General features: G+C 40.9%; 2 protein-coding genes across 5 annotated transcripts in view; one reads left to right on the plus strand and one right to left on the minus strand.

The window, feature by feature from the left end:
• The window catches only part of LOC129727642 (A disintegrin and metalloproteinase with thrombospondin motifs 20), a 477,347-nt gene that overhangs the window by 264,840 nt on the left and 196,989 nt on the right, over nucleotides 1-15,518 (plus strand). The window lies entirely within an intron of this gene.
• LOC129727638 (vitellogenin-A1-like) lies at nucleotides 8,296-14,822 on the minus strand. The gene is made up of 3 exons (XM_055685642.1): nucleotides 14,757-14,822; nucleotides 9,706-14,691; nucleotides 8,296-9,644 (listed from the first exon to the last, which is right to left on the minus strand). The coding sequence occupies exons 1-3, from the start codon at nucleotides 14,785-14,787 to the stop codon at nucleotides 8,422-8,424; spliced, it is 6,240 nt and encodes a 2,079-aa protein (XP_055541617.1). The 5' UTR covers nucleotides 14,788-14,822; the 3' UTR covers nucleotides 8,296-8,421.

A 15,518-nucleotide genomic window follows, 5' to 3' on the forward strand; every position in this document is an offset into this window, starting at 1 on the left:
CTGTCTGTCTGTCTGTCTGTCTGTCTGTCTGTCTGTCTGTCCGTCTGTCTGTCTGTCTGTCTGTCTGTCTGTCTGTCTGTCTGTCTGTCTGTCTGTCTGTCTGTCTGTCTGTCTGTCTGTCTGTCTGTCTGTCTGTCTGTCTGTCTGTCTGTCTGTCTGTCTGTCTGTCTGTCTGTCTGTCTGTCTGTCTGTCTGTCTGTCTGTCTGTCTGTCTGTCTGTCTGTCTGTCTGTCTGTCTGTCTGTCTGTCTGTCTGGTGTCGCCTTATTCCATTAGCGTGGGCCAGGGGAGGAGGTGAATTTGTTTTATTGCGAAATAGAAAATACAGTGCCATTTCGATTTTATCACGGTCAAAAAAAAAACACTTTCTGGTGAATCTAGCAAAGCTGTTGTTTTTAGGAAATAATGAAGGTTAGTATTTTTTGTTGAATAGCTTTGAAATCTAGCAAAAAATACTATTTTTTATAACTTCACCAAAACTATAAATTCGTTGGATTCGGCACTGTTCTATAAGTATTTTTTGAACCAGAAAACCAGAGACCGGAAACAAATCTCAGACCCCATTTTGAAATATAAAATGGCAACTTTCGGTTTCCGAAAATGACCCAATACCACCAAGTATGGTTATTCTTGGGGTTAAGCTGCTACCCATAGGTCGGAAATTGCCTCCAGAAACCAGTTCAAATTCCAACATGACAATTTCCGGGCTCCGGTGAACAGCCAAAAAATAGCCAACACATGGGATCATATCGGTATTTCTGGAACGTGAATAATGTACATAGTCCGGAAACGACGATGGTTCAAGACGCCATTTCGAAATCCCCAATCGCGTCTTCCAGTTTCCAAAAATAAAAATGGGTATTTTTGTAATCGACTATTGGTTTAAAAAGGATCCTAGACGTCATTTTGAAATCCGAAGTGGCAACTTCCGGTTATGAGAAAAAAACAGCAAAATTCTTTCCGGAATCGAGATTATATCCACAGAAACTGTTCGAAATGCCTTAAACGACAGTTCTCTCATAAACCGTACATGGGCGAGCTGTCATTCAAGACATTTCGAGCTGTTTTTCATTCTTCATTTACAAATCGGTTTCCCTCGATAAACATTTTTTTTTTAATAAAAAGATCACATAGAGTTTTGAGAATCACGTTTTGTTCAGAAAATTGGGTTGTTAAGTTTTTCACGGATTTATGATTTCTATATATCAGCTGAAAGAGTTTGGCGAACTGTCATTGTAGCGATTTCAAGCAGTTAAAATTCATGATTTAAAAATTGGAAACCGATAGAAAATTTTTGAAAATCACGTTTTGCTTAGAAAATGCAGCTCTTCTAGATGATATAAAAATGTGATAAAGCTAAACAGCCCAATTAACCTCTTTCAGCTGATACATGAAAATCAGAAAACCGTGTGAAACTTTAGGACCTAATTGAATCTTAAAGCTCTACCAGTTTTTATATATCATTTGAAAAAGCCGCGTTTTCGGGGCAAAACGTGATTTTCAAAAAATGTTTATTGTACTTCTTCTATTTAAAAATGTAAAAAATATATGTACATGGGTGAACTGTCATTAAAGACATTTCGAGCAGTTTTTTATTCTTTTTTAAAAATCGAAGGACAGGGACAAACATGTTTTGAAAGTCACGTATTAAACGCAACTTTTTTCAAAAAATTTATCAAAACTGGTACTGGCATAGCTTGAGAACCCAATTATTCACTGCCACCATCAACTACCTCGCGGACGAAAGCGGCCTCCAAAAAATAATGCAACCGAACCAAAATGATCGCCGCAATTTTGCGCGGATCATCGCAAACGGGTAGACATTTATCCCAGAACGGTGTTTCTTCGCGCAGCTCCCTTTACCCCGGATCCGGTGCGGTGTCTTCATCAGCCGTCATCATCTTCAGCAGCTATTCAATATGACAGGCGAGATCTTAATCCCGGCAAATTCTGACTTACGTTGGCCGACGGAGTGTCAGAAAACAGTCCCTCTCTCCCTCTCTCGTCTTGATGTAAATATAGTTCAAGGAAACGAACGCAGAAAAGGCGGGCAAAGTCGAGCGCTTCGATTTTCTTTGTTGTCTCTGATAGAAACAGCTCGATAGTGACCGAAAAACTTGACCTTGAATCTTTGCGGCCGATCGGCGAATCGTGCTCAAGTGTCGGAGTTAAACGACCTCATTTTGAGTTGAAATCGTTCGATATTGACGCATTGCACGCGCGTCTAGATTTACATCAGAATCACGTAAGCATTACCCAAGCGTGTTTCGCCTTCGTTAATATTACATAAATTTCAACTCAGATCGACTTGAACTGTCCTACAGTACGGTCGCATTTTACCAACAGCTCGGGGCTTAGTCTTAGACTACAGAGAGATATTAAAATTTTGTTTTTTGCTTTCAACAGGCAATCTTTTTAAAAGACTACCTGTTGAAAGGCAAAGTAATAAATTTGTTTTTAAAGTTAACGAGTGTTTAGTGAATTAATTTGGTTTGAGATATTTCTACTTAAATTCTATTGTGAAGTGAAAGTGTAGTGAAGATGTCCAGTTATGCCTGGAAAATATAAAAAAGCTCGCTTTTATGCGGCATCAAGGAAACGTGAGGCATCTCCTCCAAGTGACACTGAAATTTCACCGAACAGGTATGATATTCTTTCTTCTGTTGGGGATCTAGAATTCCAAATTTCTCATACTGAGCATAAAGCCGTTATGAAGAAGGTTAAAGTTCCATCTATTGTGGTATTTGTAGCAAACTTTAAAGCATTTCGATCAGAACTTTCATCACTTCTATCGAATGTGAAAGTTAATTTTCAAATTGGTCGCCAAGGCGAAATTCGTATTTGGGCCGAATCTTTTGATGGCCATAAACATCTTTTACAGTATTTGACTGAAAAGATGTATAAATTTTACTCTTTTGATGCCAAAAACGACAGACCGTTTAAGGCTGTGTTGAAAGGTCTCTCAAATGATCAAAGTATCGATGAAATCAAAGATTGTTTGTCAGAATCACTTGGTTTTGCCCCCAACCAAGTAATTTTGATGAAACGAAAGGCAAATGCCAAAATTTTTCATACTGGAATACACCAGGAAAATTACTTAGTACATTTTGATCGTACCAAAGTACATAATTCAAAATGTTTAGAAAAAGCACGTGTTTTATTCAACGTGCGAATAAAGTGGGAAAATTTCAAGAGACATGGAGGAATCCATAATCTACGCAATGTCGGAATTGTCAAGCCTATGGTCATGGAACTCGAAACTGCCATATGGCTGCAAAATGTATGATTTGTGGTGACACTAGTCACACGAAAGATATCTGCCCGTGAAAGAGATCACTAATAGTTTCAAATGTGTAAATTGTGGGGGAAATCACAAATCTAATTTCTTTAATTATCCTGTATGGTCAAAAATTATTGCTTCTAGACAACGTAGGAATTCTAAACAACCTGTTGTCAATGTGGGTAATCAAAAGACTTTCAGTACTGTTCAGGCATCACCAGCACTTTCATTAGCAGGTGTGTCTGTAGGTAATAATTAAAAATCAGATAACAAATTTCAGAAAAATAATCCTGTTCAGGCAACACCAGGCTGTTCATATGCCAGTGTCCTTTCAGGTAATATTTCAAATTCAAACAGTAACAAACCATTCGTGTTTGGTGCTGAAAAGTCAGCCAGTATTGATTTAGGTAATCCAACTCCCGAAAAGATTGAATACCTACAACAATCCATGCTGCAACTAATGTCCGTTTTGTTGAACTGTAACTCGATGTACGAGGCTGTTCAAGAAGGTATAAAATTTACAACTAATATTGTTATGAAATTGAAATTCAGCAATGATTTTAAATAATGCTGTAAATTTTCTAAATTGGAATGCTCGCTCTTTAAAAGCAAAGGAGGATGAATTTTTCAATTTTTTAACAGTCCACGATGTGCATATTGCAGTTGTGACTGAAACGCTTTTAAAGCCAAATATTAAACTAAAAAAGAACCCAAATTTTATAGTTCATAGGTTTGATAGAATTGATGTTGCCGGTGGTGGAGTTGCAATAGTTATCCACCGTCGAATAAAACATCGTGTTTTACCCCATCTTGAAACCAAAGTTATCGAGAGTTTGGGAATTGAAATTGAAACAAGTATTGGCATTTTATTTTTAGCCGCAGTGTATTTGCCTTTTCAATGCACTGGTGAGCGAAAAAATTATTTCAAGGGAGATTTGAAAAAACTTACAAGAAATAAATCTAAATTTTAAATCATCGGTGATTTTAATGCGAAACATCGATCTTGGAATAATGCTCAAAGCAATTCCAATGGAAAAATATTGTTTAATGATTGCTCGGCTGGATTTTATTCAGTTTTATTTCCAAATGGTCCTACATGTTATTCTTCTATTAGGAATCCATCTACAATTGATTTGGTACTAACAAATCAAAGCCATTCATGCAGTGATTTATTAACTCATGCTGACTTTGATTCTGATCATCTTCCCATAACATTTTCTATTTCCCATGAAACTATTTTAAATCCCACTAGATCTGTGTTAAATTATCACAAGACTAATTGGGATGGATATCGTTCTACGATTGAAGAAAATTTGAATGATGATATTATTTTACAAAATAGTGCTGACATTGACAGAGCATTAGAAAATTTTAGCAGCTTAATACTCAATGCCCGGAATTTATCAGTTCCTAAGGCAAGAGTGACATTTAATGCACCAATTATTGACAGTGAACTTCAACTTCTTATACGTTTGAAGAACATACGGAGACGTCAATACCAAAGATCTCGTGAACCTGCTTTGAAAATTATTTTTCAAGAATTACAAAAGGAAATTAAACATAGATTCACTCTCTTGCGAAATGAGAATTTCATGAGAGAAGTTGAACAACTAAAACCTTATTCAAAACCTTTCTGGAAGCTTTCGAAGGTTCTTAAGAAACCTTCGAAGCCCATTCCAGTCCTTAAAGATGGTGATTGCATTTTTCTAACAAACTAATGAACAAAAATCTCAAAAACTTGCTCAGCAGTTTGAGAGTGTTCATAACTCCAATTTGAACGTAGTAAGTCCTATTGAAAATGAAGTAAACCAAAAGTATGTTCAGATCACCACCCAAGAATTTCTTTCCGAAGAGGTATTGGAGACAAACTTGAATGAGGTGCGAACCATTCTCAAAAAATTCAAAAACATGAAATCACAAGGAGATGATGGGATTTTCTATATCCTCATCAAAAGACTTCCCGAAAACTCTTTAAATTTCTTGGTAAAAATTTTTAACAGATGCTTTGCACTAGCACATTTTTCTACGAAATGGAAAAATGCCAAAGTCACTCCAATTTTAAAACCCGAAAAGAATCCAGCTGAGGCATCAAGTTATCGACCAATTAGTTTACTTTCCTCTATTAGCAAACTTTTTGAAAGAATAATTCTTAATAGAATGATAACACATATTAATGAGAACTCAATTTTTGCAAATGAGCAGTTTGGTTTTCGCCATGGGCATTCCACTACTCATCAGTTACTCAGAGTAACAAATATGATTCGAACTAATAAATCTGAAAGCTATTCGACTGGAGCTGCTCTTCTAGATATAGAAAAGGCATTCGACAGTGTTCGGCATAAAGGTTTAATAGCTAAAATGTCGAATTTTAGTTTTCCGCTTTACCTTTAAAAATGATACAAAGTTATTTAACTGACCGCACTCTCCAGGTTAACTATCTAAATGGTAAATCTAATAGATTGCCTGTTAGAGCTGGTGTGCCTAAGGGACGTATCTTGGGCCCAATCTTATATAACATTTTTACTTCTGATCTTCCTGATTTACCACCAGGTTGTGAGAAATCTCTGTTTTGTGACGATACAAGCATTTCAGCAAAAGGAAAAACCCTTCGTGTTATATGCAGTCGGCTTCAAAAAAGTTTAGATATATTTTCTTCATACTTACAAAAATGGAAGATTTCCCCTAATGCTTCAAAAACACAGTTAATTATTTTTCCTCTTAAGCCAAGAGTTTCATTTCTCAAACCCACCCATAACCACGTTATTAAGATGGACGGTGTGGTCTTAAATTGGTCTGATCAAGTTAAATACTTAGGGCTAATTTATGATAAGAATCTTACTTTCAAGGAGCACATTGAAAATATCCAGTCAAAGTGCAATAAGTATATCAAATGTTTATATCCTCTTATCAACAGGAATTCTAGACTTTGTCTCAAGAATAAACTGTTAATTTACAAACAAATATTTAGACCAGCAATGTTATATGCAGTTCCCATCTGGACAAGTTGTTGTGCAACCAGGAAGAAGACACTTCAAAGGATTCAGAATAAACTTTTGAAAATGATTTTGAAGCGTCCTCCCTGGTTTAGCACGAACGAGCTACATAGGCTCACTAGTGTAGAAACATTAGAAAATATGTCAAGCCAAATTATCAACAAATTCCGACAAAAATCGTTGCAATCCTCAATTGCAACGATTAGCTCACTTTATAGTCAGTAAGATAGTTTTAAGTTTATTTTAAGTTTCGTTTTATTCCTTTTATTCCTTTTTTTTCTTGACAAGTAGGTTTAATAATTTTCCTACAATTACATTATCTTAACTGCGTAAGCTAATAACATTCAATAATACTAAATAGCGTACAAATATATATAATAGTGTTGAAATGTCACCATTTGTGGCAGAAAACACAATACTAATTCTGAATAGATATTTTAGTACATAAATAAATCATTACAAACTCCCACCTATTAAAAAAAAATAAAAAAAAAAACATAAATTTCAACACTTTTCCGTGTGTTGATGAGTCAATGACCCGTGCGTGCATTCTATTTTCACCTGAGTAGATGCGTCAAGCGCCACGGTACGGAAATAACCAACTACAGCAAAACGTAAGTTCAGAGAAACCGATCGCTCTCCACCAAAGTAGCTGACATTCAACATGTCGACGGAGATGTTTTGTTGTCTGTTTAATGGCCGTCAAACCTAGTACCAAAAGTTACAACACTGAACAGCAGCCGATCATTACGTGAGTGTAAGTCAGTTTGCGGTAATTTCGGAATATAATAAAAATATTAAACATATTAAAAGTATCCCAAAAAGCTACACATATTCCATTGTGAGATTTCCATTAAAACCTCGTAACAGGACCAAATCTTAACGACCGATTAATGATCCCAAAGCCCCGGTCAACGTTTATCACTACAGCTGAACCAATTAACATTCCTAGCGAAACAGCCTCGCACATTTGACAAACCAGTTTACACGAATGTTTCTAGTATTCGGATAGATTGATCTCGTATAGGAAACTATCCGCTGATTATCATGCAAGTTGTGTGGGAGCGGCCGCGGCGTGAAGAACCCATCAATTTCAGACAATATTAAACGCAGGGGGATTAGACAATAACAATCGCAATAAACTTCCTAAGCAACAGGTGATGTATCTCGCAGCTGCAGTGTGAAACGAGCCGGAATCAGGAAACATTAAATATCGGCTCATCTGACGGACGGTTTGCGTGACCCGCTAAAAGCCGCTTCCACGACATCGATTGATGGGGCATCAGGATTGTTTCGCGGACCGTGAAGTGTGGGTGGTCGCTATCCATTTGCATAATCTGACGGGGCAAGATAAAGACAATAAGATATGGGATCTTGAAGCAGCAATTAATTAGCGATTGCTTTAACCGATACTCGCATTTTTGTGACGAGTTTCAAAGTTCCGGTGTTAATCGTGACATAATACACCATTTTTTCCCTTCTCGTTGAATCTAAAACCACCGGGCAGGTTTGATTGAAATGTTGCAAAGCAGCCGAAAGTAGGTCTCGGACTACCGTACCACATCTGCAAAATGTTCACCCGGAGTTATTATCAACAAACACTGGCTGAGTTTCTCGGCCAATTGCATAATCCAGCAGGAGGGTCGCCCGCAGCGAAAGTGGCCGCATGCCACCACCAACCGCCAAGTTTGTGTATTCGTTTTTGCTGCGCTCACTGCACTTTGCAAATAAACAATCCAAAACGAATTTTCCTTCCAAATTCGAGTTTATTTTTGGACCACGCGGGAAACAAACTCGTAAGTGCTGCAGGCACCACTTGTTAGGGCGTCGGTTGTTGTTAAGGCGGTGGTTCTGAGCTGGCATTCCGAAAATAAATCGACAACTGTTTTGGGTGGAGAATTAATGTGAACGATGAAAATCTAAACTAAACTGATTGGAAATCACTAATGATTTTGGTGACCCAAAACCAAAATTAATTGTCAAAAGGGGTTAAGCTAAAAGACAACATGAAGAACAAAATATGTTACAATCTTCAACTTCATTTATTTGATTTTTTTTTGCTGGAAAAACTATTCCATTTTCTGATGCACAAATTATTTATAAGCAATAAAGTCCATTTTCATAAAGCCATTTTTTCGTTACCAGAAGTTCAGCTACTGTAGGCATACCCGGCAGTGTGCACACAGGTCTTGGGGAAGTTGAACTTGACAGTCTTCGAGACAGTCTTGGCGCTCATATCGATGTTGACACCGCGGAGGATCTGCTTCTTGAACAGTTGAGCGGCACTATCGCTAGCATCACGGCAGTGGACATCGACGTATTTGGCGAACTTCTCTGAGGCTACGCACTTGGAAGTACAAGCCGGCAGTGGTCGCAAGGTGAAACAAATCTTGTCTCCTTGTTCGATAAACTGATGCTGATGTTGAACTTCACATTCCTTGGCGGTGTGGGATTGATCGCGGGGATTGTATTCCTTGTCTTCTTCCGATGAGCTCGAAGAGTCAGAACTTGAATCAGATTCCGAGGATGACGAGGAGGAAGAAGAGGATGATGAGGATGAGGACGATGAGGACGATGAAGAGCTATCCTCATTGACGTAGTGGTTGTAGTTATTATAACGTTTGCGTCCTGCCTCGTGTTCACTGATGATATTGCCATAATAGTACTCCTGTTTGTAACATTGTTCCTTCGATTCCTGTTCGTAGGCAATGTTGAAAGCCATTGCTGGTCCTGAGCAGTTCTGGCCAGTGATGGCGTACGAAGCAGCAAAGTATTCTGGCTTGTTCATGTAGCACTGATTAGGCGAAACAAAGTCATCATAATGTTCACCGTTGTTGGTTCCGCACAGACCGACGAAGTTGTCGTAATACGATTGATCAGCAAAGATGCGAGCACGGTAACCATCGAAGACAATCTTGAAGTCATCATCACGGATGCTAATCTCCAACTCCTTTCCAGGCAGAGCGTAGCAACGGAACAGAGGCTGATCATGGTGATCATTAGTGTACAGTTCAACAGCGTATTTCTCATGAATCTGTTGGGGTTTTCCATTAATGTAGACCAATGGTAACTCAGCTCCGTTCGGGATGATATCGATGTTGTAGTCATTCTGCTCGTACTGACCAAGAATAACCTTGAAGTACAACTCGTTCTTGTTACCAGTGCGTCCCAAGATGGTAACCTGTTCGTCTTCATAGAATCCATTCTTGAAACGGTATTGGTCATCAGCATTCTGGAAGTGCGACTGTTGAGCGTAATACTCGTAGTCGGGCTTCACGGTATGCAACAGCACATGCCAGCATTGTCCCATCTCGTAGAAGTATGTGCTGCCATCGAAGGTATCAACGTATTTGCTGGAAACAGCGCAGGAAGCTGAAATATTGAATTTGAAATTAAAAGAGATTATAAGCCACTATTGCTAAACACAACTTACGATAGTAATTTCCTCGGTAAGAGTATGTGCCTAAACGTTCATACCAGGACATATCGGGATGCACAGCAGTGAAGTAACGAGCATAATCATTTTCTAAAGGAGAGTTCTCGATCTCAAAAGCGTACTCCGGAGCGTATAACGAAGCGTTGAAGTAATCGCCATAGGGAGCCATCTCGAATTCAAACTGGAATTGATTGTTTTTGCCCTTGTAGAAGTGATTCGGTGTGAAGTACGGGAAGGTAAAGTATTGTAAGTAATCAGCAACATAGTAGGACATGTTCTTAGCGTATGAGCCAACATCCTTGAACTCAAAGTTGAAACGGTATTGATCGAAATAGTTAGCCTGTTCAGTGGCGTTCTGGCATTCTCGGAGCTGATAGTATCCACGATCCATCTGATCCTTGCACTGCTTGCCAACATCCGAAATGCGCAGATAGTGACGGTATTCATCCGACTGGTGCAGTTTTCCCTTCATCGTAATCTGGGCTCCTCCCTGGCAACGCTCACCATAGGCGAAATCGTAACGCATCGAAGAATCGGCATCGAACTCAAGAGCGTGCAAGAAGTTCAGTTTTGGTACATTCGGGAACTCATGTTGAGCCGAGATGCACATCTGGAATTGTTTTCCATTGTAGGGCATTCCGAAGAAGCTGCTGGTCTGGTAGAACGGACTTCCCGAGAAGAAGAACAAGAAGCGAGACATGTCATCAACTGGGCTATCAGCATAGGCGTAAGTGAAGACAAATTCGCTCTTCTCTTGTTGATGGCCTTCGAAGGTAAATCCCAAATCGAAAACAGAAACATCGCTGTTGCGGATTCCAGCGGCGGCATTCTTGATGAACTGTTCCTGGCGACGCGAACTGCCAGCGGTGAAAACGAAGGGTTGAGCATAGTTGTTCTCGTTGTAATATCCAGAGTAGGCATGACGTCCCTTCGGGTGTTTGACATCGGAATCCTGGAAGTCCTGATCGAAATCGCCTTCCTTGTAGTGAGCAACAATCTTCATACTCTTAGCAGAGGTGCGTTGGGCATCGTAATACACGTTGAATTGATGATAATGGTAGGTTTGAACGGTGAACGGATAAGCGAAGGCAGACATGAAGTCATGTTCCTGCATCAAGTCCCAGAAATAACCGAAGTTAAAGAAGTCATAATCGTACTTAGCATGCAATCTCAAAGCGAAACCAGTGACTTTATCTCCAACGGTATATGCGAAAGTCTTGGTAGTGTATTCTTCATCATGAACAATTCTTGCGTTCGGGCTCTCGGCAATCGGACGAACGTCGGTAATGTCCTTGTATCCAGTGTATGGCCATGAGCTCAAGTGGAACAACAGTTTATCTTCCTTGGGTTCCAAAAGCTCAACCTCAATTTCATATTCGTCCTCTTCAAAGTCGAAATCGAATTCGAAGCTCAACGGAAGGTATCCTTGAACCTTCTGCTGGTAACCAGCAATGTAGCGTTGATGATCGAACGGAGTTACGAAACCAACCTTGGCATCAACCAAACGATGATAGACCAGATTCACATCAACCGATCCGTTAAGAACACGTGGCCAGTGGAAGAAATCGTCGTTCTCAGTTTCTGGGTGTCCGGCAGGTTGCTTATAGAACCTCGGGTAGCTCTTGACAGTAGCATCAGTTTCGACCTTAACAACAGTTGGTGTCTTCAGGGTGTAGACAAACGGAAGACCAGATGCGAGTGGGAAAGCCAAAGTGACGACTTGTTGCTGATAGAACTTGGTCATGTTGAACGTCATACCGTCTTCCAGATCTTCAAAGTATTCTTTCACTTGACGGGGTATGTTTTCAATGGTCTGATTGTCGAAGGCAAAGAAGTAATCTCCGTTGAACAGTCTAGTCATGATTTGTCCTTCCAATTCATCGGCTTCCTTGGGATCAATGTTCAACAGCTTAGCAATGCGGGTGGTTGACCATTTCTGTGGTTCCTTCTCGCTAAATTCGTGTTGGCCCTTGCTGTATTTCTGGTAATAATCGCTTTGTGGGCCGTGAGATTTGAAGTACTTATCAAAGTATTCAAACTTCTTGTTCGGGAACTGTTTGTAATACTTGTAGTAGTAATCGGCAGAATAGTCATCTTCCTTGGGGCTCGAGTAATCGTACTGCTTGTCCAACAGATCGAAGAAAGTCTCCATGCTTGAAACCAGATAATACATTGAAGTGTAACGTCTCAGACCACCAAAGTTGTGATGCATGTGGTAGAAGAATCCACTTGGAAGGTAATGATCATCGGAAGCGATTTGAGCAAGTTGCAGACGATAGGAAAGTTTCAGGTTCTCCATAGCATAGTCACGGATGTAAGCGGAAGAGTATTGCAGACTGTAAACTCGTGGGCTCAGCAGTTTGACGGCGGCCTTAGCGTCATTGGCGAATGCGTAGAAGTCTTCGAATTCATCAGCATCTGCGGCGTATTCCAGAGAGCTCTTAACAGCGGCACTAACGTACATGCTTGGGTCGAAATGAGTGAGCTCAGCCATGCGGTAGAGCATCTCTGCTGGTGGCTGGGTGCGCATCAACAAATGAACAGCAGCGCATCGGATTTGGTGGAAATCGCCAGTGTTTTGATACAGTTTGTACAGGACGGAACGAGCCAACTTAGGATAGTTTTCAACCAGCTCATCGAAAGCAACGACCATAGCAAGACGCTGATAGTCACTGACATGGATCTTGCCTTCCAGATAAGGTTCGAAAACGTTGAGAATCTCCGGATGTCCGAGGTTTCCAAGAGCACGAACGTAGACCTGGATCTTGATACTGTCGGCATCGTTAACTGCTTCACGCAATTGATGGGCGAGCCATGGGACAATTTTGTGGGCCACAATCTTGTAGTCAAAATCAGCCAGACGGCCAAAGCTGTACACTGGATAGTAATAAGCGGCTGAGCGGTTGCTAACATGAGCTTGATTGACGAATTTGGTGAACGAAATCAGTGCGGTAACATTCAGGCTATCCTGGTGCTGAACGGTGTCGGAGGTCACCAGCAGGAAAAATTCGTGCATCAGCGACTCGGTAGGGAAACGGATCGATTTTGGAAGAGTAGCGATAACACTAGCGGCTTCCGGGCCACGCAGTTTCTTCTCTTCGATGTATTCCTTGATGACCTTGAAAGCTGGTGGAGTTCCGGCTTCAGCCAACGCATCACGGAAAGTGTTCCAGGCATCAACACGTTTGCTGAATTTCTCGCTGTGGTTGTCTCCCTCTCTGCGTTCCTTCTGAGAAACGAAGAATTGCTGGGCAGCATCGTAGATTTCCTGGTAGTTCATGGTACGAATGACGCGAGATAGAATGTTGAATTTGCTCAAGGTGTTCGATTCCGGTAGTTTGGATGGGTCTTGCAACTCATCAGCGATTTCCTGCACCAATTTGTAGATAACCTTGGAGCCATCGACATTGCGAGCATACTGGAAGCTGTATCCCTTGTATCCGGTGAAGTATGGCAAGAATGGAGTTTGTGGGTATTCCTTGAAGCTCTCTGGCATTGGCTGGTAGTAAGCTTCATCACTTTCAAGAGATTCTGAAGAAGAAGACGATGAAGAGGACGATGAAGAGGACGATGAAGAGGACGATGAAGAGGACGATGAAGAAGACGATGAAGAATCTTTGTGTTCATCGGATTCCGAAGAGCTGGACGAAGATGACGACGAATCATCAGAGCTGCTAGAGTCGGATGAGGTGTCATTATCGCGCTTCAGTCGGTATTGGTCCTTCTTGTAAGCTTCGTAGTATTTCTTCTCCTTTAATGAATCCAGATCACGGCGGGCTCGGTTGCCGCGTTTCTCTACCTCTTCGAGTTTTTTGGCGTGTCTTTCAACTGGACTGATTTTGTAGTTCTCTTCCGATTCAGAGCTAGAGCTGGAAGACGAGTCCGATTCGGATGAACTGGAGGAGCTTGACGATGACGAGGAAGAGTCAGTCTCATTTCCTGGACGAACGCTGTTTTTCTTGTCGCTTGCAAGGTTGTAGCTGTAGACCAGATCAACAAACACTTGGCGATCGTCAGCTGGGCCTTCCGGAACCTTATCGTATGGGCAGATGTCATTGAGAGTTATTTTGACCTGAGAATAAACCATAGCCTTCTGTTTGTCGACCAAAGTCGGAGCAACAACAACCTTATTGATGGTGGACGACGACTGGATGGTGTAGTTGTACCAATCACCGGACAGGAACAGACGTGACACAACGGATTTGGAGGCAACATTGCCCATCTGGTTGGTGTTAGGCTTGAACTCGCTCTCGCCACTGAATCCGAAATGGTATCCCATGCGCTGTTCGCAGTTGTCGAAGTTCTGGGTCTTCACAATTTCAAAGAAATATTGTCCTTCCTCGCGGAAATGCGGTTGGGGAGCGAATTCCTTGTACGATTGCATAAGGTACTCTGGAACAGCATTGACATCGTACAACATTTCACAATTACCAGTGACGACGGGTTCCATGACCTTGTAGACACCAGTGAACGAGTTGTTCTCCGGCAATTGGTTATACTTGTAGTCGATCTCGTTGGTTCCATGAGTATCCAGTTGGAACTGACTGACCCAGGATTTCAGAATGTTGACCTCGTGGTTTGGTACGGTTTGTTCAACATACAGACCTTTGATAACTCCCTTGTGGTAACGAACTCCGAATGGTCGGGAGGACATTGGCAGAGGCTTGTACTTGAGGTTCAGCTCGTGAAGCTCGGTACGGTATCCTGCCGGTAGACGATCGTTGAAGACCGCACACTCGGGATTCTTGACATAGACAACCACGTATTCCGGATCCTTCGGGCGCATCAGCAGATGAGCACGCGAAACCATTCCGGTCCACTGATCGTCCAGATCGTGCAAAGCGGTCATAGTCATTGAGGTAACATTGTAGACATATTCACGGTTTGGTTCCCAAGCGCCATACTCCCAGCCAGTTTTGTTCTCCGGTCGGTTGTAGGAGAACTCACTTTGGTACTCGTACTGATAGGCAGCACTGATCCCCACTGGAAAATTGAAGGAATGTTATAAATATGAAAGTGATTAGAAGTCGGAAGAAATTAGAACTTACCCAGAGTGAGGAGAAGAAATTTAGCCAGCATCCTTGCCTCAGAGATTTGGTTGCTCGACTCGAACCACTGAGAGTGTGATGAATGGGACTGAATCGCAGGTATTTATATGAACTGAATTGCTGATGCCAAGCAGTTTCATTTCGAATCCTGTTACCTTATCAGCGCAGGCAGACTCAGGACAATGATCCCGGGCTAATCAATACGATCGCACTGAGAACAGCACGAAACGAAATCAGTGCTACAGCGTAATCATTTAGCGAAAATGTTTAATCTTGCGATTTCTTATCATTATTGATGGAGTTATGAATGATTCGGTTGCGGGCGACAACATTATTGATTAGAGTTAGGTTTTGTCGAGCAAACAATTTTAGTGTTTAGCCTATATTTTTACTACCTATTTGGAAAGAAAAAAGTTTGCAAAATATATTGTGTGCAATTGATTTATTTTATTTTTATTAACTTCCGCGTACTTGTAAGTCGTATTCTACTGAAACCGATATCGAAGAATCCTGTTAAGGGGTTATATACCTTTTAAGTTTCCAAAAAATCGAAAAAAAAATTGCATTATCTTAGAGTACAACTTCTTGAGAACATTCTCACAAATTTTCATAAAGATCTTAGCAATAGGGAGAAAGTTAAAGCTATTTGAAGCACGCTTCGTCACCGCCGCATAACCTAAACTTGAAACTTTATACGCGTTTATCTGGGAATGTTGTTTCTGAAAAAAAATGATTTTGCCGTGTCGTGTTGCCGTCAAACTA

This window comes from Wyeomyia smithii, chromosome 3, assembly GCF_029784165.1.
Source record: "Wyeomyia smithii strain HCP4-BCI-WySm-NY-G18 chromosome 3, ASM2978416v1, whole genome shotgun sequence".
In the NCBI taxonomy this organism is placed as follows: Eukaryota; Metazoa; Arthropoda; class Insecta; order Diptera; family Culicidae; genus Wyeomyia; species Wyeomyia smithii.

What these genes read in the sequence shown, in the direction of transcription:
- LOC129727638 (XM_055685642.1), bottom strand. Translation starts at nt 14,787, where the DNA reads ATGCTGGCTAAATTTCTTCTCCTCACTCTGG. An exon ending in ATTTCTTCTCCTCACTCTGG is followed by an intron (nt 14,692 to 14,756) that starts GTAAGTTCTAAT and finishes TCAATTTTCCAG; the next exon opens with TGGGGATCAGTGCTGCCTAT. An exon ending in TTACCGAGGAAATTACTATC is followed by an intron (nt 9,645 to 9,705) that starts GTAAGTTGTGTT and finishes TCAATATTTCAG; the next exon opens with CTTCCTGCGCTGTTTCCAGC.